This window comes from Mirounga leonina, unplaced genomic scaffold, assembly GCF_011800145.1.
Source record: "Mirounga leonina isolate KUSES-001 unplaced genomic scaffold, KU_Mleo_1.0 Mir_481, whole genome shotgun sequence".
In the NCBI taxonomy this organism is placed as follows: domain Eukaryota; kingdom Metazoa; phylum Chordata; class Mammalia; order Carnivora; family Phocidae; genus Mirounga; species Mirounga leonina.
Genome location: NW_023270773.1, coordinates 1,601,686 through 1,624,327, shown reverse-complemented (window position 1 = coordinate 1,624,327; position 22,642 = coordinate 1,601,686). Strand labels below are relative to the sequence as shown.

Below are 22,642 nucleotides of genomic sequence, written 5' to 3'. Positions count from 1 at the left end.
GCAGCGGCGGCTTTGGTGTTTCGGTGTGTCCTCAGTGCTGCCTGCAGGCTCCTCAGCCCACGGCAGCCTCCCGAGCAGTTCAGCACCTGGCGAACGCCTGTGAAACGCAGAAACAACTGGTGCTCCCCCCCCCCCCCCGGGGTGCTGCGTCTTGCAGCCCAGCCCTGTCATTGCCAACCGCAAAATAGATCTTGCGTGGGTGCACTGGCCCTTCCCCGCACCTGGGGCCCCCGTACAGAAGAGAAGCAGCTGGCTCCCAGTGTGTGAGCACAGTGGGTGCTGCGGGGGGCTGGTGCTCAGTCTTGGCCTTCGGAAGATGAAGCAGTAGTTCTCACGCTTTATACCACCAAGGAAAACCTGGATGTTTTCCCTTCTAGGTACCTGTTTCTGAAGGCTTCTGTTAAATATTTGTCTAGCACAAGCTCCCCAGGGTTGAAATGGTTTCAAGTGAAAGTTCTGGAAAACAAGCAGCCTCATCCCAAGTTAGGGCATGATACCTGCTTTGTACGTTCTTTGCTGTTCCTCTCTCTATATTGCCTTCCTCGTGAACTCCAGGGACGTGCAGGTAGACAGCTGGGGGATGAGGGGGTACAACACCGATTTTCCTGACATCCCCTCAGCCAGAGCCCCGTTCCCACACGTATTTATGCGTGTATTGAGAGGTCCACATTTCCTTGTAGTAAAACCTCTGGCAATGAGTTTCAGGAAGTGACACCAATCCCTATGTATATAGAACCATGCTGCTAAAATGTACTCCCTGGCTCCTACTTTCAGGATTCTGCAGAATTTGAAAGAAAAGTTTGTCTTGAAATACTAAAACCGTTAAACCATGCTGGAAGAAACCGTGCCCTAGAGACAGACACCTTTGAAGAATACTTTGAAAAGGTTGTATTTTGATCAGCAGTACTGGGCTGGGTTCCTCCGTGGCAGGGAAACCCCTGGAAATGGGGCCTGGTGTGGGGGGCTGCTCCCCCACCTTCGTCTGCCCCGGCGGACTCAAGCCTCGCTCCTATCACAGGCAGAAAATAGACCACAGCTCCTTGGCCAGGACTTATGAGCGCCGGAGGCGCGGGAGTGAGGGGTTTCACTGGCACAAGTAGTTCTCAAACTTGGCTGCATAATAGAACCCCCGGAGAACTTAAAAAAAACCCAGCATCCAGATCCATGAAATCAATCTGGGACGGGATCCCCAAGGTCTCCACTGCGCAGCCCAGGTGGAGGGCCCTTGGAGTTGATGAGACCAGAGGGATCAAGGAAGGGCAGGTCACTCGAGGTCTCAAGTCAGCAAGGGATCACGGGCTAAGACAGCCAGGCACGCTCCAGCCCTGAGCTGCTCCCCTTGGCCTGGATTGCGTTTGCTTACCCTCCCCCAGGCAGTCAGGAAGCCTTCCCGAACCTGCCCTGGGCTCCACAGCGGCTCCCACTGTCGGAAGCCATCTTTACATCTGCACCACGAGCTTTCCAGGACAGGATAGGGGTCCCCTCTGTGCTCCACCTCAGGTTGCCAACACCCGGGGAACCAGGGCGTGTGCGTAGACAGCAATAGCAGGGTCAGGTCTTGACGGGGCTGTGGCAGAGAGTCCATTGACTAGGCAAGAGAAAGGGCCTCCCAGGACACAGGCCAGGGAGGAGACTGCCTGCAGAGCCCAGCAATATCCCAGTTTTTGCTGTGGAGTGAGGTTTCAAGATCTGGGCACTGGCCTCTGCTGGCCACACCAAGGCTAGCTTAGCAAAGGAGGGAAGGTGGGAGAGCAGCCCCCCACACCAGGCCCCATTTCCAGGGGTTTCCCTGCCACGGAGGAACCCAGCCCAGTACTGCTGATCAAAATACAACCTTTTCAAAGTATTCTTCAAAGGTGTCTGTCTCTAGGGCACGGTTTCTTCCAGCATGGTTTAACGGTTTTAGTGTTTCAAGACAAACTTTTCTTTCAAATTCTGCAGAATCCTGAAAGTAGGAGCCAGGGAGTACATTTTAGCAGCATGGTTCTATATACATAGGGATTGGTGTCACTTCCTGAAACTCATTGCCAGAGGTTTTACTACAAGGAAATGTGGACCTCTCAATACACGCATAAATACGTGTGGGAACGGGGCTCTGGCTGAGGGGATGTCAGGAAAATCGGTGTTGTACCCCCTCATCCCCCAGCTGTCTACCTGCACGTCCCTGGAGTTCACGAGGAAGGCAATATAGAGAGAGGAACAGCAAAGAACGTACAAAGCAGGTATCATGCCCTAACTTGGGATGAGGCTGCTTGTTTTCCAGAACTTTCACTTGAAACCATTTCAACCCTGGGGAGCCTCTGTGAGCACTCCCCGCCCCCGTTTTATGGGTAAGACCCTGGGGTGGAGGGCTCCGGGCGCCGTCCAGCAGTTCGCAGGCGCGGCCGCCACACACCTAGAACTTGAAGGCGTCCTGGGCGCCAGGCCCGGCTGCAGCGCGTACCCAGGCGCAGCCGCGTCACCTAGACCCCAGTCCACCGCCTCGCTGGCCGGTTCTGGGGACCACTACCGCCGCGCCCTCAAGACCACTTACATTCGGCCCCACCACTGCCCACGCCGAGCCGCTGCCGTCGGTCCCCGGGGCAGGCGGGCAATCACGCGGGGAGGGATGGAGAGAGGGAGGACCCTGCGCGGGGTGAAGGAGGACTTAGAGCTCTGGAGCCCCTGGGGGCTCCTTCCCCTCCCTCAGGTCCCAGAAACGGTTTGCCCCTTCCCGGACGTTGTCCAGAGCGCATGGCTCCGGGGTGAGCCAGGTGAGTCCCGCTCTGCGGGGCCCCGGCGGCTGCCGAGACCGCGGGCTCCGGGGTCCGGGCGCTGGTCGGGGCTTCCTGGCGGCGGGGGCGAGGGTCGGGTAGGGTGGCGAGCTGGAGCGGGGAGACGGGCGTCAGGCCCGGTGGCCGTCAGCGCTGCCCGTTTCCGGACGGCTCCCAGGGCTCCTGGGCTCTGGGCCCTAGGTAACATCTGTGCCCTGGCGGCTCGGGAGGGGAGGGGCGGGAGCGTCTCAGCCCCGCCCTCTCTGAGATGGGGGCGGGCACTGGCGGAGGGCGGGCTGGGGGCGTGGCCGAGGCGGTGCGCTGGGAGGACAGCCCACACCCACCCGCCCGAGAGAGCCCTGCGGAACCTGCCGTGCAGGCTAAGGGTCTGAGGAAGTGGCTCACGGAAGGGCGAAGGCTCTCTGGGCGCCAGGAGCTGCCCAGCAGCCAAGTCCTGGAAGGAGGGCGGGAGGGAGTGGTCTGTCCAGTAACTGCGGCGAGGACGGGCACCAAGAGGAGGGGAGACCTGGGCAGGGGCTGCACCAGACCCAGTGAGCGGAGGAAAGGGACCCAAGCCCCAGTGCCAGCCCTTCGGGAATGGTGGTTTGCAGCCCACCTGAGCTCCCAAAAACAGCTCCAGGAGTTTGGGGAATTCCACTTTGGCATCAGGGTTGGAGGAAAAACATCCATAGGACGCAGCCTTCAAAAGACGGGTATCGGATGAAACGTATCCTTCCACTGTCCAGTCCACTCGCCAGCATCTCCCTGTTTCCAGTTTATTATATATTATATATATTTCCACAGTTATTCTGTAACATACAAGCATACCGGAATACCTCTGTAAATATCCTTTCTAAATGTTTTCTCTACACAAAGGTAGCATAGATTACTTACTGTTCCGCACCTCGCTTTATTTCCCCAATCTGTTTTAACGATTTTTGTGAATCCACATATGGAGGCTTTGTTCTTTTTCACCGCTGTATAGTACTCCATGATATGGATGAACTGCCACTCATTCAACAAGCTGCTAGTGATGGACATGGAGGTCCTTTCCAAGGTGGTCAGATGCATTAAAATGAGCTGCTCCAGGTGGAACCGCTGGATCAAAGGCTCTGGGCATTTGCAGTTTTGAGAAGTGTTGCCAAATTGCCCTCTGTAGGGATTACCTTAATTTACACTTTTGCCAGCGATGTATAAGAAAAATATTTATAACATTTTTACAAATGCTCTGTAGACACCTTTTATGGCTGAACAATATTCCTTCATGTGGCTGAGGGAGCTTAAACTAGCACATTTGTCTTTGAGGGTGTGGAGGTTGTTGCCAATCCTCTGATGATAGAAAACCCACAAGTCTAAGTTAGGGCGGCAGGGACATGGCCCACCTTCCAGCCCTCCAGCTTACTCTGGTCCAGTCTTCACTCCGGGTGTCTCCTGACCTCCTGGTCCCTCTGCCTCATTCCAGTCCAATGCCAGTCCTAGTTGCTGGTATGGTTTTTTACTAAAGACATCTGTGACGAAAATCTCTCACCCAACTCTTCTTTGGGCCTGTAACATACCTCCATGCTATCTGTGCCCCTGCCCAGAACTCAGCACTCATGCCACACAGGACAGAAGGATGCCCTTCTCTCTGGTGAACTCCTAAGGGCCTGTCTCTCCTCAGTCCTTGCCACCTCCTAGGAAAGCCCTTCTGAACTTTCCCTCCCTCCGTGAGGACTGGAATTAGGACTGGTTACCCCACAGCCTGGGAACAGGTCAGTGCTGACAGCCATTCAGCAGCAAGGTAGGGGCTGAAGAGGTCAGTAGGAGCTGAAGCTGGCCTCCCCAGAGTCAGAGAACCCAGAAGGAGCTGAGGACATGGTGTTCAGACACGGTTTGTGTAAACCAAACCGGGCTGGGGGGAGGATGGGTTGCAGTAGCCAGAGCAAGTCAAGAATGAGGTTGGGGTGCGGGGTTTGGTCCAGGCTCCCCAACCTGGGGATCCCCCAACTTCTGCTTCCATATGACTGAATCACTGTGAAGCTGTGGGCACCGCCTGCCTCAGCTCTGGCGTTAGCTGTGCTGTATCAGCCCCCCAGTATTTCCTGGGAATCAGTTAGTTAAACTGAGGTCTCTGGATCTGAAAATCCACAGGTCTGGCAGGGAAGAGGGCTCTACTGTCTCAGCGGCTGCCCTCAGAATCCCCAAACTCCCAGAGGTCCTGCTGGCCCTCAGACTGGCCTCCAGGGGGCGCCAGTGTCAACCCCAATGTTAAGCGAGGTCGCTGTGTCACGTTCCAAAGGATCATCCTGCTCGCCCGGCTTCCAGGCCCTAGGCTGAGGCGGAATGGGGAACAGGGGAAACTGACAGGAGGGGGTAGATGAAAGGAGAACAGAGAGTCTTGGGCAGGGATCTCTCTCTCTCTCTCTCTCTCACTCACACACACACACACACACACACACACACACACCTGCTTCTCAAACCTTGGCAACTCCTTTCCATGCCTTTGGAGTGTCTGTTGGGTCTAGGGGTCTCTCAGCCACCCCAGGTCACCTCACTACATCTCAACCTGGGGCTCAGTTTCCCTCTTTAAGATTATCATCCCGGTGGGTATTCTCCAGACCAGATGTTATTGCCTTGTTAGAATCATCCTTGGGGCAAGATCGGGACCTCAGACTGCCCAAACACCCCAGAAACACCACCCCCAAATCTGAGGGCCCTCTATGAGGCAGCACTCCTTTTTTTTAATTTTTAAAATCTTTTTTTGGGGGGCGCCTGGGTGGCTCAGTCGTTAAGCGTCTGCCCTCGGCTCAGGTCATGATCCCAGGGTCCTGGGATAGAGCCCCTCATCGGGCTCCCTGCTCAGCAGGAGGCCTGCTTCTCCCTCTCCCACTCCCCCCACTTGTATACCCTCTCTCGCTGTCTCTTTCTCTGTCAAATAAATAAATAAAATCTTTTTTTAAAAAATCTTTTTTTTAACTTTAAAAACAAATTTTTATTTATTTGTTTGAGAGAGAGAGATCACAAGCACGGGGAGTAGCAGGCTCCCGCTAAACAAGGAGCCCCATGCGGGACTCAATCCCAAGACCCTGGGATCATGACCTGAGCTTTGCACAGCCCCCACATTGACCTGTTCCCCAATCTCATCTCTGGCACTGCACACTCAGAAGCCCCCACCCCACTTCCTGAGCACCTTCTATTTCCTGTGGTTCTGCATGGTGACCTGGCAGCCTCATCAGGAGGGCGCTGCAGTTACCCCCATGTTTTCTGGGGAACCTGGGGCACAGGGGTTCACTGACACAAATGGGTCCCTGAGCAGGACTCGAACTCTGCCCTGGAGACTATGGGGCCTTGGCCAAGCCTGGCAGGCCTCTCCCCTCCCACTGCTACCCCTCCACTTGTAAGCCCAGCACAGCCTAGCCAGCCTGCCAGGATTCAAGTCTCTGCTCTGCCACTCACCAGCTGGTAGCCTGGGGGAGTCCCTAACCTCTCTAAACCTCAGTTTCCCCAACTGTAAAATGGCGATGATACACAGAGAAACTTCCTCCTCAGGCTGTTGTGAAGAAAAGGAATAAATCCATGGCACTGTCTTCCCGGCTAAGGGGGCTGGAGTTGCAAGGTCAGCAAGTGTGTGGAATGGGGGCTGGGTTTTGGAGGCCGAGCGCACCAGGCCCAATACACCATCTGTCCAGTGATGAGGCCTTTCCTGTGGCACTGGCAACAGTCACACTGTGGAGACCACACATGTGGCCACAGGGGGATGGTCTGAGCAGAACCACACGTCCCCTCCACGGTCTGGGCCCCACATCCACCCGCATAAGTGTGACCCATGCAGGCCCCCGATCCTGCCCCTGGGTAAGACTCCGCCTTCTGAACTTCTGCGTCTGTAAAATGAGGGGGAGTTGTGTTTGTCCCCCTGGGGAGGGTGGGTCATAAAGGACTTCCTCTGAAGGCCAGATCTCCCTGGTGCAGGTGACTCTCACTGCTGGCTTTGTCATCCTTACAGGAGAGCTAGGCCCAGAAAGGGGAGAAGTGGCAAAAAGGAGAAGCCAACAGGAGCCGCCAAAGGAGCACTAATAGGACAGAGTTGGTGGGCCCTGATGTGTTTGATGATAGATGTGACATCGCTTCCCTGGAAAGTGTCTTTCATTCATTTCCCACCTACTCACTGAGTCCAGGTTTGCCGCAGGTGAAAGCTCTACCTGAACACACTGCAAAGATCAGGATAATCAGAACAGTGAAACTCCAGGTAACCAGGAGCCAGGGTATTGGGGCCTAATCAACTCTGAGTCCAGGAAGGCTGGTCAGGGAAGGCTTCCTGGAAGAGGGGACACAACACCAGGGTGCATCATGATTTAGAGGGACCCAGGAAGTTCTGATATAGTGACAGGTGGGAAAAAGAAAATGTAATAAAATATAATTTAAGATAGACCTTATGAAGTGTGGGGAGAGGGGGAGCTAGGAGACTGAGGAGACTGAGACCCCAAAAGGAGTCAAGGTACCTATGGGGCAGTCGCGAGTCATTCGGGTTTTCCTTCTTGGGGAGGTTACTCCGGATGATTCAATTCCCACCCCCCACGCCACTCCGCCGCCCAGGATTCGAAGACTTCGGAAAGAAAGAAGAGGAACAAGAATCAGACCCGGTGCGCAGTCCAGCTTGGCGCCCCTCTAGGGTCCAGAGGATCCCCGGGAACCCAGACCCCGCTGGGGGTGTCCACGACTAGAAGGGCCCCCGAATGCCTCCCCCACACCCCGCGACCCGCATGCGGACTCCGAGGCCACCGGCCCGGCCCCTGACCCGGGACCGACCCCCATCTACCAGCAGGGACCCGGCGGGGCGGTGCTGGGCGCCGCGGGCTCTCCGGCCGCAGTGTCGCCGCAGCGCCGGCCCCGCCCCCGCCCGCTCCTCCCCCCTCCCCCCACCCCCCCCCCACCCCGCGGCCGCGGCCCCGAGCGGCTCCAGAGCGGAGGCCCGCGCCGAGCCCAGGTGAGCGCCCGCCCCGGGGACCCCAGCCCGCAAGACCCCGGCCCCCGACCCCGCCACCCCCCTCGGCTGCCGGTTCCCGGCCCCGCTGCCTCCGTGCCCCGGGCCAGCGGGCGCGCTCGCACGTCTCGGACCCGGGGCCGGCGCGATGGGGGCTGGGGTAGGCAGCCGGAGAGGGAGAGAGACAAGCTGGGGGCCGAAGCGCCTCTCTTCCTTCTCCCCTCCTCGGCCCGGGCCCTTCCCCGCTCGCCCTGGCGCCCTACTGTGTGCCCGTCCCCCTTCCGGGGCCGCCCGGTTTGGTGAGGACACCTGGACGAGCGGGAAGGCCGCCGGAAAGGTCTTCCCGGATAGAGGGGACTGCACGTGCAAAGACAGGAGAGGCTTGCGCCTGAGCCCCGCGGGGGAGCCGGTGAGGGCGGACACCCCTCAAACTTGATTGCCATTCCGAGGAAGGCTGGAAGCCTCTGAGGGCCCCAGCTGGACAGCCCCCCCCCCCCCCCCGTTTCTGCCCAGCCTGCACTGGCCTGGGGGGACGGTGTCCCCGTGAATCAGGACACAGGCTCCTGGTGGGTAGTTAGCGCTTGGGCACGGTTACAACTTTTCAGCACTGTGTCGCTTGTGGGCAAGAGACAGCACTCCACAAAATCTTGGGGGCGCCTCCAGCTGCTCCACAGGCAAGAACCTTTGCCTTTGAGGCGGCAGGGCTCCAAGCCCGCCTGCACACAGTGGGCCTGGAGAAGGTTCAGTCCCCAGCAAATCTCTTTCCAGGCCCAAGGCCCTGGAGGGTCTAGGACCCCTGGGCACCTGGCAAGGGAGAAACCGCCCAGACAAGGACCTGACAGCAAGTGGGGGTCCCACATTTTCAGACATCTGTGGCCCAGCAGGTGAAGCCTGAGGCCAGGCAGGAAGGAGGTGGGCAGGGATCTGGGGAGGGCCCCCTTGTGCCCAGGGAGGGGCCAGGCAGGGCAGGGGTGGCCAAGTCTTACAGATCCGCCTTGGTGATGAGTGGGGGAAAGAGTATCGGGATGCCCAGGTGGCCTTTGGCTGTCACTGTCTCCTGAACTGTAATGGGTGCCTCTAGCGCAGGTAAGATCAGATGCCAGGCGGTAGATGGTCCTCCCCAACTTTTCCTCCTGTCTTCTTGGCCCCCTTGTGCTCAGGCACCCACTCAAAGCCCTTGCTGGGATCTGGGCAAGACCAAGTAGGCCTCAGCCCCACCTCAAGTTAGACTTCAGGGAGAACTTCCAGGGGACACAGGGGGGATGACAGTGGGATGGACTGGGGGGAGGTCATTTGTAAACAAGGCAGCTACACCTTTGTCCCAGGCCTTCCAAAGTCCAGTCTGTAAGCTGCATCTTCCAGAAGGCCCACCCTGTGGCCTTGAGGACTCTTTGGCTGCAGGGATCTCTTTGCTGATCTGGTGACCTCTCCCCTAGCCCTGTGGCTTGCAGGGTGATATGGGGGCTTCCTGGGTCCCTGCCCATCTTGAAACTAACCAAGGGGGGAGGGAGGGAGGAGGTCACCTGGACGCCCCTTCCTGCTGCTTGACCTTGGCAAGCCCTTGGCCTCTCAGTTTCTCCATCTGCTGTTGGATGTGATCGCAGCACCACAGGCCTGGAGGGCATTTGTGAAGTGGGGGCTGTGTACAGGGTGGGAGCTCATGGCTGTTGGGCATGGGCTGTGTGCCTGGCCTCCCTTTCCCCCAACCTCATCAGGCCTGGGCTGGCCGCCCACTTCCGTTCACCATGGAGCTGGGTTTCCCTGGGGACCAGTGGACTGGCCCAGCCCAACCCCACCCCACCCCCCAGCCTCTCCTGGCCTCACTCACACTGGGAGGAGGGGTGGAGGCTGGGCGGCCTCTTGGACCCCTGCCCCTTTGCCCTGCCTTCCAGGGCTGGGAAGCCTCCATCCACTGCTGGTCTGGGAGGAAGAAGCAGTGGTTGCCCCTGGAGGAGGTAGGTATCTAGGGGCTGCCAGCCAGAGTGGGGGCCAGGGCCCAGGAGAACTAAATGTCACCCCCATTGTAGGAAGGAGAAACCCCAGGATCAGGAGGGCTCTGATCTGCCTGAGGGGACCTGGGTTTGGACCCCAGGCATGGTGGCCTCCCTGAAGAATGGAGGGGTCCCAGAGCTCCCAGGCTGCTGGCTTTCCAGTGGGCTACAGAAATCAGGATTTACCCCACAAGGCAGCTGTGGGGCTGGACCTAAAAGAGAGGCTGAGATCCGGAGCGGAGGGCCCCCTAGGCAGTAGGCACAGCCCACAGGTAAAAATGGGAGGGGAGTGAGGGTAGGGGGCCTGGACGACCTCAAAAGGGAGGTGCCTCCCAGGGTCCCCTACATGCAGTGGCTCCCAGCTCAAATGTGTGCATCTTCCAGAAGCCCCCCCCACCCCCACCCAGTCTGTCTCTATCTCTCTGTATCTTTCCCTACAACCCCCATCAAGGCCCTGGTCCCTACAGATGCCCCTTGTCTCTCCTGCAGGTCCTGGTGGCAGCTCCAGAATCTCTAAGGGCCATGGGGAGTCCAGCCCCACTTCCCGGGGCACCCTAGGCCTCCCACAGCCTATCATCTGTGCATCTGCCTCCCATTCATCTGTGGGCCACTCGCCATGGGTGGGTGCTTCTCCAAGCCCAAGCCAGGTACCTCCTCTCTTCTTGCCCCCTCCCTCCCTCCCCCCTCCTTGCCTCATTCTCTCCTCCCTCCCTCCCTCCTCCCTCCCTCCCTCCCTCCTCCAGCCACCTTCCTCCTCCCCCTCTCCCCTCTGCCTCTGAAGTAGGTCAGGCTGGGCGGCAGGCTGCTCTGAATGTTAATTCCCTGCAGGCAGGAGGGGGTGGGGGGCCTGGAGCACTCTCTTGGCCCCCCTCCAATGGGTCCCCCTCTTTATTTGGGGCTTTGGGTGCTTCTGGTGGGAATAGCAGCTGAACCTTTCTCAGAAAGTAGAAGTTAGGGTTCCTCCGGCTCCAGGATAGGGCAGGGGGGGCCTTCCCCTTAGGACTGGGGAAGAGGGACTCCGAGGACACCCTCAGCCACTGGGTGACCCAGGGCATGCAAGTTACCTCTCTGAGCCTCAGTTTCCCTCTCTACAAAATGAGCCTGACCTCTCGTAGTTGCCATGAGGGTGGAGTGGACAGATCACAGCCCTCTTCACCTCTTCTGATGCCCTGTGTGACCTTGGGCCGAGTTTCCCCATTTGTGCAGGAAATCCTGCCCTGCCTGGCCCAAGCGACTCCAGCCTGAGGTGGGGGCCTCCTGGGTGCTGAGGGAGGCCTGGGTCTGCTCTCCATGGAGACTTCTGTCTGTTGGGCTCTCTCTCCAGCCCGTATTTTCCCTCTTCTCTCTTCACAACCCTCAGGAAGGCAAAAGAATGGAGGCGTGTCACAGATGAAGAAATGGAGGCCCAGAGAGGCCTCTCTAGTGCCCAGTCAGTGCCCCGCCCACCTGCCACCCGGGCCACCCTGCCCCGGCCAGCTCCCCTTATACCTGATACCCATCGGCTCCATTACCTTGAAACACATGAGCCTTTCCTCCTTTTCCTGGGTCTGAGGGAGAACTTGGGGGCAAGAGGAGACCTTTAACGCCCTGCCAGGCAGAGGGAACGCCCGCACCTGCCTCGGGAGCCAGCTGTCCCTCCCCCCAGGCCCATGGCGTGGGTACCCAGCCCTGGGCCTGATCCCGCCACCCTTTCTGACTCCACGTATGACTTGGGCAAGTGAAGGCCATTGTCTTGACCTCAGCCTTCCCCCCCACCAGAAGTGGGCAGGAAAATGCTAGCTGGTCTGGGGAGACCAAGAGCAGAGGATACCACCTGCAGCTTCCTTTAAGGGACCTCAACAGGCTGGCCTGCCTGAGACCCCTGGCCCCCAGCTCTCAGGTCAGGAGTTGGCAGCTCTCACCGCCCCAGAGGCAGTGGTAAGAACTTGCATTCTTGAGCCCAAATCCAGCCCTGCCCCTTCCTGGCTGTGTGGCCTCAGGCAGCTGACTTCACCTCTCTGAGCCTCTGTGTTTTCATGTATAAGTGGGGCTAACAATTTTGCCCCCCGCCCCAACCCCATGCGCTTGTCGTGCTTAGTTCAGGGCCTGGCACACAGGAAGGAGGCATGCGCAGAACGTTATTATCCCCTCTGGGGAGGTAGGCTCCCTGCTTTCAGGACTCCCCTGTAGGGCTATGACAGGAAGGCAGGAGCTTAGGCCCCAGGCACCCACACTGGGCAGGTCAAGGGTGAGGTTCAGGGAATTTCAGGGTGTGTGAGTGAGAACATTTGCACCAAAGAAGTTCAGCTGGGGTCAAGAGGGGCTACAGGGAGACCAGAGCAAGCCAAAGCTCTTTGTGCAAACTCTTTACCTTCTATCTTGCTTGACTCTGGCTTGGAACACATCAGCACACATTCCTGAGCTCACTCCCCATGTTCCATTGGCTCTGTGTTTGTGGTAACAAGTGTTCCGGGCCAGACCCTGGCCAAGCTCAGAACTAGGAAGAAGTGCAGCTCTCTTGGCATCTAGTCGCTTGCCTTTGATTAGGCCACAGGTGCCACTTAAAGGCTTTCCCTTTTTGCCATGGCTGCTAGGAGGCTCACAGCTAACCAATAAAATGCTACTACCCAGCGTCATCTGTTGAGCTTCTACTCTGAGTTACATATATTAAATCCTTTGGCATTCACTACTACCAAAGAGGTAGGCACTGTTCTCTCTGTTTTATAATGAAAGCATCTGAGGTCCAAAGGGGATAAGACAGGGGCCCATGGTCACATGGGCTCCTGGGAATCATGAGGCTAGGGTTGATCTGGCTCTGTGGATCAGCAGAGACCCCCTCTCCATCCACCTTTCCACTATTGCATCTGACTTAATGGCTTCCTGTTAAGACTGCATCATCGAGCTCCTTGGAGCCTTCTGGAAGGAGGTGGAGGATGCAAACAGTCTGGCTTGGCTGTTATCTGGGCCCCTGCCAGGCTGTTCCTGTGAGCTTCCTCTCTACAGTTCACATAGCTGGTGTCAGCTGAGTTGGGAGTATTTTCCTTTTGAATTCTTCTCAAAACATTCTAATACCATTACATAAAGTACGGAAAATGAAGGCAAAGAACCTACCCCACCCTCAACACCCCCTCCCAACCTGACGCAACAGCTTCAGCATGGTGGTGGGCTCTGGGGCCCTTCCTGCCCAGTTGGAATCATGGAGCCGACCTTCACCCCTGCCCCCTGCTGTGCCTGGGCCAGGCTAAGGGCTGGGACTTGAGGATCAGGGGGTGCGGGTCTGCCTTCCCGGGCTCCGGGCCAGGCCAGGGTGGGAGATTAGCACGGCACGAGATGAGGCACATGCCAGGAATGGGCAGCCGGAGGAGGCAGCAGCTGAGTTGTCCAGGTGGATGGGCAGGAGTGAGCCAGGGCTGGGAGGGATGGCAGGCTGAGGGAGCTGCATAGGCAGAGGCCCAGAGGTGTGACTCCGTGTTCTCTGTTTCTGGAGGGTCAGGTCTGGGGTGGAGGGGATCAGAGGTGAAATGGGGAGAGGCCTGGAGGCTCCGGTGCCTTGGGAGTTGGGAGAGGCACCTCCTGCTTCCTCATTGGGCCCATGCTGTGCCAGGGGCTTAGCGTCCATCACTCAGCCCAGGAGGCCGGATTATCGCTGCTAAAAATTCTGTTTATTGTTCCCTTCTAATTAGAAAAACACCCCAGGCACATTGTAGGGAATGTAGAAAATGCAGAAAAATATAAAGACAAAAATGACAGTCTCTGGCTAACTGCCTGCTAGAGTGGGCCCCATGGGCACTCTGAGGAAGTGTCTTCTGTGTGGAGGCTTCGAGAGGTGGGCCCCACGCCCCCTCTGCACCTACCCCTTCAGGTGGGGTTCACGGCCAAGGCCCCAGATCCCTGCACATGAAAACATTTAAAACCCAGGGCTTGGCAAATGATGGATTCTTAAATTGGTGAGCATAGCTATTTTAAGAAGTTGAAAATATATTGTGTACATTTTTTTTTTTTAATTAAAAAAAAAAACCAAACCTCAAACCTACGGGAAAGTTGCAAACAGAACAGACTGTCTGTTTGCCGTCACCCAGATTCACTGGCCGGGAAATGAGCCGCACCCAGGTTTGGACGCCCTGTTCTCACTTGAGTCAGACTCTACACGGACCCTGATCCTTCATGGATGTCCCTGCCATCAGGGACCATGCTGTTGCAGTCCGAGCAGGGCTCAGGGCACCAGGGTTCTTTCCCCCCACATAGATTCTTGGAGAAAAGGCAATGTCAGGGTCAAAGTGCCCCCCCTCACTCATTTGTTACTGAAAAAGAAAACATGCAGAGATGAACTCACCCTCCTGCTGCCTCTGTTCTGTTTCTCGCCTGTTTTAAGGCTCTCTGCTGATGGTGCAGGGGGCTTTCTGGAAAGGTGGAGGCACGGAGGAGAACTCACTCAAAGGGCCAGCGCCAGAGCTGGTGAGGTAGGGAAGGGGGTGGCCCCGGCTGGGGGCTCACGGTGCTGCGCTGCCCGCCCACAGTGGAGCTCAAGATCGAGGTGGTGCTACCTGAGAAGGAGCGGGGCAAGGAGGAGCTGCTGGCCGGCGGGAAGGGCAGCCCCCGGGCCTACCAGGGCAACGGCACAGCCCGCCACTTCCATGCCGATGAGCGCCTGCCCGCCCCTCACTCCTATCCCAGCGCTCAGGACTGTGTGGAGGCCGCCGTCTGCCACGTCAAGGACCTCGAGAATGGCCAGTGAGTGCTGGGCCTGGGGGAGGCGGGGGGTCGTCCGAGGGCCCAAGATGGGAAGGCAAGATGCAGGCCTTGGATGGGGTGGGCTGGGAGGCCTGGAAGGGGCCCTGACCGGCGCCCGCACCAGCCCCCACCATCGTGGCCTCTCCCGGTCTGGGCCTGCTCCCCAGAAAGCTGGACTCTGGGAAGGGGTGCCCACCAGAGGTCTGAGTGCAGCCCCTCCCCAGGATGCGGGAAGTGGAGCTGGGCTGGGGGAAGGTGTTGCTGGTGAAGGACAACGGGGAGTTCCACGCTCTGGGCCACAAGTGTCCGCACTATGGCGCACCCCTGGTGAAAGGTGAGCTGTCCCAGGACACACGGGAAGTGGGGCGGGACCTCCCTGAAGGGTGTTTGGGACCTCCTTGGACCCTCAGGGTCTCATCTATCAGTGGGGTCTCCTGGGCTGTGGGGAAGAGCCAGCAACTGCTGGGACACAGGAGAGAGGGACTGTTGCTGGTGGCCCCAGCCCAGCACCACCCTCCCCCAGGCGTGCTGTCCCGTGGCCGGGTGCGCTGCCCCTGGCATGGTGCCTGTTTCAACATCAGCACTGGTGACCTGGAGGACTTCCCTGGCCTCGACAGTCTGCACAAATTCCAGGTGGGGCCAGGCGGGCAGTGGGGTGGGAGCCGGGGAGTGCAGGGCCAGGGATGGAGTACCCCAAAACCTGGTCCTGAGCAACACAGTCCTTGCAGGTGAAGATTGAGAAGGAGAAGGTGTACGTCCGGGCCAGCAAGCAGGTGAGGGTGTGGCTTGGGGCTCAAGCAAAAGGGAGAAGTGAGGAGAGCATCTTGGCCCAGGGATCAGCATGTGCAAAGGCCCTGTGGCTGGGGAACAGAGTAAAAGGCTACATGGTGGGGATGAGGCTGGACTGCAGCAGCAGGACCTGGCCTGCTGGGATGATGGCACAGGGAGGATGTCCACGACTCCAGCTCCCAGCTGCCTTCTGCTCTCCGGCCACCCCCAGGCCTTGCAGCTACAGCGAAGAACCAAGGTGATGGCCAAGTGTATCTCTCCGAGTGCTGGCCACAGCAGCAGCACCAACGTGCTCATTGTAGGCGCAGGTTGGTGGTGGGGTTATGAGGGGCAGGGTGGGGTGGGGGAGAGGTGGTCCCTGACCCAGAGCACCCTCCCCTCAGGTGCGGCTGGCTTAGTGTGTGCGGAGACCCTGCGGCAGGAGGGGTTCTCAGACAGGATCGTCTTGTGCACGCTGGACCGGCACCTCCCCTATGACCGACCTAAGCTCAGCAAGGTGGGAGGAGGGGCAAATGGGGCCCAGGCAGGGCCCAGACTCCGAGCCTTCTGGGCACAGTCAGGCCCTCTCAGCATCCTGCTTGTCGCCCCTTGGGGGTCCGGCCGGCTGCCCTCTCTGCTCGTGCCAGTCCTATCTGTGGTACCCCCAGAAAGATGCGGGCTTGTTGACTTCTATCCCGCAGCCCCTGTGTGAATGGGGCCCAGCCCTACCCTCCCTAGGCCTCGGGTCCTCTGTTGCAAAATGAAACAATGGCCGCCTGGCCTTATCTCAAGATAACTATCTCCTGCAGTCCCTGGACGCCCAGCCTGAGCAGCTGGCCCTGAGGCCCAAGGAGTTCTTCCGAGCCTATGGCATCGAGGTGCTCACCGAGGCCCAGGTACTGGGCCAAGGCTAGGAAATAAACCTGGAAAGGCTTAGTGGGAACCACAAGTGATGTGAGGCCATGTGGGTCCCTGGAGGTTTGGCAGGGGGTGTCCTACCCTTTTGGCCCTGCTGTCCAGGCACCCCCGGGGCGCTCCAGGCCTGGAAGACAGCATTGGATCTTCTTCCCGGCAGGCTTATGGGCACATGCAGAGATCTGCTCAGGGCTGGGACGGGAGAGCGTAAAGATGGCTTTGAGGGGAAGGTGGTGTCTGAAGTGTAAAGAGAAGCCAGGAGGAAGGACCACCCAGGTGGCAGGACCAGCCCCTGTGGAACCTTCTGTTTGGAGGGTCTGGCAGGAGCTGGGAGGGGCAGCCTGGTTCAAGTCCACGCCCAGGCCCACACTCTGCCCGGCGGGGTTACAGGTGGTCACAGTGGACGTGAGAAACAAGAAGGTCGTGTTCAAGGATGGCTTCAGGCTGGAGTACAGCAAGCTGCTGCTCGCACCAGGGAGCAGGTGGGAGGCTGTCTCCCCGTTGTCCCCTGCTGGACGCTCGGCAGGGCACCAGCCTGGATGGGAGGGCTTGGGGTGCCGGGAGCCCCTCACTGATGCTGGCCACGACTCAGCCCTAAGACGCTGAGCTGCAAAGGCAAAGAGGTGGAGAATGTGTTCACCATCCGGACCCCTGAAGATGCCAATCGTGTGGTGAGGCTGGCCCGGGGCCGCAACGCGGTGGTCGTGGGAGCTGGCTTCCTGGGTGAGCAGCCAGGGCTGGTGGGGGTGATGGTCTGTGATGGCCGGTCCCGGGGTACTAGTGGCCCTGGGAGGTGCAGGGTGCCAGCCTGCCGTCCACCACCCTGGCCCCAGGGATGGAGGTGGCCGCCTATCTGACCGAAAAGGCCCACTCAGTGTCCGTGGTGGAGCTGGAGGAGACACCCTTCAGGAGATTTTTGGGGGAACGTGTTGGGCGTGCCCTCATGAAGGTGAGCCCACCCCGGCACCCAGCCCCTTGGAACCCCAGGCACCCAGCCCAGCCCCGGCCATGCTCTCATCCATGGCCTTCTTGCCCACCTGCCCTGACAGATGTTTGAGAACAACCGGGTCAAGTTCTACATGCAGACAGAGGTGTCTGAGCTGCGAGCCCAGGAGGGAAAGGTGGGCCCTTCTTCCTGCCCCTCTCCCTCCCCTGTTCCCAGGAGCTGGGCTGACTTGCTCACCCACGCCCCCTCCCCACAGCTGAAGGAGGTCGTGCTGAAGAGCAGCAAGGTTGTGCGGGCTGACGTCTGTGTTGTGGGCATTGGTGAGTGGGTGGGCAGGCGGGTGCCAGCGAGGACCTGCACATGCTCCAGAGTGGCCTTGGGCCAGTCCCTTCCCCTCCCTGAGCCTCGGTCTCCACATCTACAAAATGGCCCCCCCCAACCATTCCCACTTCGCAGGGCTGTCGGGGAGTGGGTGTCGCACGTGTAGCCAGGGCTTGGCACGGAGGACGTTCCCAATGACCGCTGCCCACAGATACCTGCACGGCCTGCCCCATGGGGGCTGCAGGACAGAAACAAGCCTCTAACTGGGCCCTGCTCCAGTTGAGGTGCCAGTCTGGGGAGGGACAGAGCTGGGAGGCGGCAGCATAGGAGCTGGGGAGGTTTGGCATGCCGACCCCCCCTTCCGGGGGGCTTCGTGGAGTCTCTCAGAGGAGGTGATAGCTGAGGCCGGGTGGGAGGCACGGCAGTCTGGGGCGGGGGATCCAGACAGAGGGGACAGGACACATAAAGGCCGCAGGGTGGGCAGCCCATTGGACGATCGGTCTGGGGCTGGACCGCGGTGAGGGAAGGGTATGAGTCATGGAGGACAGTGAAGCGGGAGAAGGGAGGGACCAGGGAATGGACATGGTGGCCCCTGTGCTGTCAGGTGCGGTGCCCGCTACGGGCTTCCTGAGGCAGAGCAGCATCAATCTGGATTCCCGAGGCTTCATCCCTGTCAACAAGGTGGGGCTGGGCGGGGCGGGCAGGGTGCTGGGCTGGAGGTGGTGGCAGGTCCAGGCCAAGGCCCCTGTCCCACCCACAGAGCCCCGGGGCCTCTCCCCACAGATGATGCAGACCAACGTCCCAGGCGTGTTTGCAGCTGGTGATGCTGTCACTTTCCCCCTGGCCTGGAGGAACAATCGGAAAGTGAATATCCCACACTGGCAGATGGCTCATGCCCAGGGTATGATCAGCCCCCTGGCAGGATGGGGGCTGGGAGGCTGAGACCCTGGGGACAGCCTCCTCCAGGCCCACCCCCAGTTGTTGGCCTTGGGTCCTGGTCTCTGGGTAGCCTTTCAAGGCTCGGTGGTGGCCTGTCTGACCAGCTAGCTGACACAGCAAGCCCTGTGGCCCATCCATAGACAATCCCCCCGCTCCGTGCCCTCAGGACACCCCCTCCAACTAGCCACAGTGTCCCACCCACCCCATCCTTTCACCCGCCTCTCCTTTCCTTTTATCCTCACTAACCTGTGCAGTCACCCAGGGAGAGAAAGGGATTTAGTAGGATATGGGCCACCTTCCCATTCAATGTTTCTGTTTCCTTTGGGCCACTCGACTGGTTCTGTGAACCCAGTTGCTTCATGCTGGCCCTTGGGAGGCAGCCACCTGGGCCTGGAAACTGGGCTTAGTGGGGAACTGAGTGCCCCCCCCACACACACACTTGGTGGTCACCAAGGCCTGAGGCCTCACTTACTGTGCATACCTGCTCTGGGTCCCTAAGATGTACATGCCAGCAAGTTGGCTGCCTCATGGGGAGAGCCAGCAGACTCCCCTCACTGACCTCTCCTCCCTGGCTTCACATTATCTGAGCATCTGCTGCCTGAAATCCCATTCCTGGTACCGATTTCTGTTCAGGTCCAAGGCCTAAAGTTGTTGCTGGTTTTAAGGAACCAAAGGCCAAGTATAATTAAGGTTTAACTGGGAGGGTCTAGGCGACTCTCACAGACATCCAACTACCAGGTCCAGGGGGGCCTCATATGAACTGGGAAGCCACCCACGCTATTCTCTGGGGCCCTGGGTGTGGCTGTCATCCCTGCTTCCCTGGGTACTTGGGCCCCATTCTCCTGCCCCCCTCTTCATACCTGATGTGTCTGATTAGTTGTGTGCACACCCACAACCCCACAACCCCAGGGAGCAGACCATCCAGATCTGGGGCATTTCATCCAAATTCTCTGAGAAGCGATCTGAGTGACTGGCTTTGAACCAGGTGTCCCTCTGCACCGATCAGCTGCAATCGAGGGTAGGCAGTGGGCTGAGCAATGATGCATTACTTGACCTCTGGGCAGGAGAAGGAGGGGGAGTAGCCCCACATGTCCGAGGTCCCCAGAGAGCTCTGGCAGGCAGCGTAGGAGTGGTGAGGGCTAGGATCGGGGCTCTCACCACCCTGGGTCCTACAGGGCGGGTGGCGGCCCAGAACATGCTGGCGCAGGAAGCGGAGATTAGCACCGTGCCCTACCTGTGGACAGCCATGTTCGGCAAGAGCCTGCGCTACGCGGGTAACGGAGGGGCGCCGGACAGGGGCGGGGCCAAGAGCATTTAGGGGTGTGGCTAAGGTGTTAGGGAGTGCAGGGGTGGAGCTTGGAGGTTAGGGCGGGGCTATGAGCATCCTAGGGGCGTGGCCACGTCTGCCGTAGGAAGAGCAAAAACTGGTTGGGGGCGGCACTAAGGACCACCTAAAAGGACAAAGGGAGCGGGGTCTGGCGGGGGGGGGTTCAGGGAGGATTTAGGAGGGCACAGGGCGCTGACCTGGCGGAGCCCCTCCTCCTCCTGTTCGGCCCACAGGGTACGGAGAAGGCTTCGACGACGTCATTATCCAGGGGGATCTGGAAGAGCTCAAGTTCGTGGCTTTTTACACCAAGTGAGAGCAACGGGGTGGAACGTGGCGCGAAGCAGCGGGAGCTCGGTCGGGAAGGGGAGCTCATCCCAGAGGAGCTCTGCTCCAGTGGAGGGGACCTACCTGAAAGGTGGACCGAGTGGCCAAGGGAGGCAGCTAGGCGGGAGACCCTCCAAGGACCAGTGAGGAGGCGGGGTAGTATTAAGTCCAACAGCCACGCATTGAGGAAGTACATTTTATCTTCAGGACAGCTCTTTGAGGTGGGTGTTGTTGACTCCCACTCTTACACCGAGGGAAGTCACACAGGTAGAGAGTGGTAATCCCAGGACGGGAGCACAGCCCTGAACTCCGCTGAGGAGGAAGGCTGGAGCCTCCGTGGCCTCTAGCAGGATCCCCAAGCCCATGTTGGGCCAAGCAAAGCAAGGAGCGCTGGGTGCTCAGGATATTCCTGTTGCCCTGGGTAAGATCTCTCTCTGGGCCCCAGCCGAAGAGGAGTGCGTCAGGGTCTCCAAGAAGGAAGGTCACTGCTGGGCAGTCCTCAGGCTCAGTTACTCTGTCCCTGCAGAGGCGATGAGGTGATTGCTGTGGCCAGCATGAATTACGATCCTATTGTCTCCAAGGTAGCTGAGGTGCTAGCCTCCGGCCGTGCCATCCGAAAGCGGGAGGTGGAGTGAGTGTGGGCTTCAGAGGTCTGGTGGGGGGGGGGAGGTCCCCCATGGGACTGGCCCTTGGTAGCCATCCACTCCTGTAGCCCTACAGAGCCTCCCCCTATTCTTGGTCCACATCAGTCTATGGGGCATCAGGACTATGGGGTGGTGTGGGACAAGAGTTGTGGTTTACAAATGGGCTGGTTATTTGTGCTCTTGGGGAGAAAGAAGAAGGGGAAGAGGCTGTGTCCCAGGGCAGGGCCAGTGCTATGGGGAGGGGTCGAAGCCCTTGGTCAAAGCCACTGCTTGGGCAGTCACCTGGCCTGGGACACCCAACTGGATTTGGTTGTGTTGGGACTGGCAGAAGCTGGGGGGTGGGGGTGGGGGAGGCAGATAGTTATGCCTCTGGGGACACCCTGCACAGAGATGTTGGGTGGTTGTTTGGTGTTTGGGGGACACTGGATGTCAGCCATTACCCTCACCCCAGGATGGTGCCAATGGGAGTCACCCTGTGGGCTCGAACTGCCTACAGAGAGGCTCCCTCCCCTGCCCAGGGACTGGGGAAAGCTTGGAGGCCACAGTACAGGGGTAGGCCTCAGGCTGGAAACGATAGAAAACCAAGAGGGAACATGATAAGTGACATACTCTCTCCCCGGCCTTCTCTCTCTCTCTCGCCTTCGAAAAGGCTGTTTGTGCTGCACAGCAAGTACGTGGTCCTCTGTCCTTCCTTTTGACCATTCCGAGCCTTTCCCACCTCAGCCCAGAGCCTGTACCCCATGGACTTCCCCTCTCTGCCTAAGTACCCATTCCTGCTGGGCACCAGGGCCTGGCACAGAGCAGGCCCCCTGCTGTCCTCAGGGATCACCTGTTCATGGTGCCAAGTGGTAACCTGCTGTCTTCTACCCTGACTCCTCCTCCCCTCATTCCTGCAGGACCGGCGACATGTCCTGGCTCACAGGGAAAGGATCCTGAGCTCGCATGCAGCAGACTTGGGCAGGCACGCTTGGGCACCAGGGACAGAGGCCAAGCCCTGGGGGCAGGTGCCAACCTCCAATTTCCCAGGATTCCCCAGGGCAGAACCTGAGCCTTCCCAGTGCTTGCCTTCGGTTGCCTGGCTCACCTCCAGAGAGGCTTCTGCTACCTCCAGGAGATGCATACCCCCCAAGGCCTCAGCTGCCACTGATGGCTGGCAATGGAGGCAGGACAGGCCTATCCTCTTCTCCCTCTCTTGAGACTGGTCCCCTGCGGGACCCTGCAACATATTAGACATTATCTTAAAATTAAAACGCACACATTTGCAGATCTGTGTGACTTCCATTGTAATTGGACAGACACTCACTCTTGAGGGAGAAAGCACAACCACACAATGCTCAGTGCCACCCCAGTTTGGCCTATGAGCACTCAGCGGAGGTAGCAACTGATTCTGGCCCTGGGGTTAGGGAAAGCTTCTCTAACCAGTGTCTTGGATCTGGATTTTGAGAGAAGGGCACTCCAGGTAGAAGGGATAGCACGTGCCAAGGGTTTGAGATGGGAAGTGCTTCTTCAGAGGTCAGAGGCGGCTCGCGCTTGGCAGTTTGGGGGCATGTGCCTACTTACGGCTGGAGGGGCTGGGTCCTGAGACAGCCCATGCTTTTCATGGCAGCCACAGCTCCCTGAATCCCCATTTTGCATATAAAGAAAATGAGGCTCTGCTATTAAGTAAGAACGAGAATCTAGAGCCTCTGTGCCACTCTGCCTCCCAGTCAAGAGGAATGCCGAGGGGGAGACGCGGGGGGCAGAAGTGGGGGCGCAGGCAGGAAGGGAATAGTCACGCTCCCTGCTAGGCCGCTGCAAGCCCGGAACCCTCCACCCGGGATCCCAAGAGCGGCGGACGGTGAAGGCCGAGTCCCCGGGCAAACAGGGCATGCCGGGAAGTGTGGCCCGTCTCCGGGCGGCGTGGGCCTGGCCGGCGCCGGGGAAGTGCAGTCCGGATGGGGCTGGAGACTGGACACCACCTTCACTGGAAGGGAAATCTGGCGCGCGTACTTGGTGGGACACGCTTCCCAGAGGGTCACACGCTCCCCGCTTCCCAGAGGTTGCG

General features: G+C 59.0%; 1 protein-coding gene across 1 annotated transcript; it reads left to right on the top strand.

Annotated features, from left to right (window-relative positions):
- Positions 1-9,607: 9,607 nt before the first annotated feature.
- On the top strand, positions 9,608-21,862 carry AIFM3 (apoptosis inducing factor mitochondria associated 3). Its single transcript, XM_034989191.1, has 20 exons — positions 9,608-9,668; positions 10,194-10,351; positions 14,201-14,414; positions 14,639-14,748; positions 14,938-15,047; positions 15,143-15,187; positions 15,415-15,511; positions 15,587-15,699; positions 15,992-16,078; positions 16,488-16,579; positions 16,690-16,820; positions 16,931-17,046; positions 17,147-17,218; positions 17,300-17,363; positions 17,969-18,045; positions 18,148-18,265; positions 19,479-19,577; positions 19,864-19,939; positions 20,481-20,585; positions 21,495-21,862. Exons 2-20 carry the CDS (start codon positions 10,321-10,323, stop codon positions 21,532-21,534), a joined length of 1,797 nt encoding a protein of 598 aa, XP_034845082.1. The 5' UTR covers positions 9,608-9,668; positions 10,194-10,320; the 3' UTR covers positions 21,535-21,862.
- The last annotated feature ends 780 nt before the right edge of the window (positions 21,863-22,642 follow it).

Excerpts from the sequence above, each read along its gene's own strand:
- AIFM3 (XM_034989191.1), top strand. The coding sequence starts at position 10,321 with ATGGGTGGGTGCTTCTCCAAGCCCAAGCCAG. Across the intron at positions 14,749-14,937 it reads TGGCGCACCCCTGGTGAAAG|GCGTGCTGTCCCGTGGCCGG; the intron begins GTGAGCTGTCCC and ends ACCCTCCCCCAG. Across the intron at positions 16,580-16,689 it reads CTGCTCGCACCAGGGAGCAG|CCCTAAGACGCTGAGCTGCA; the intron begins GTGGGAGGCTGT and ends GCCACGACTCAG.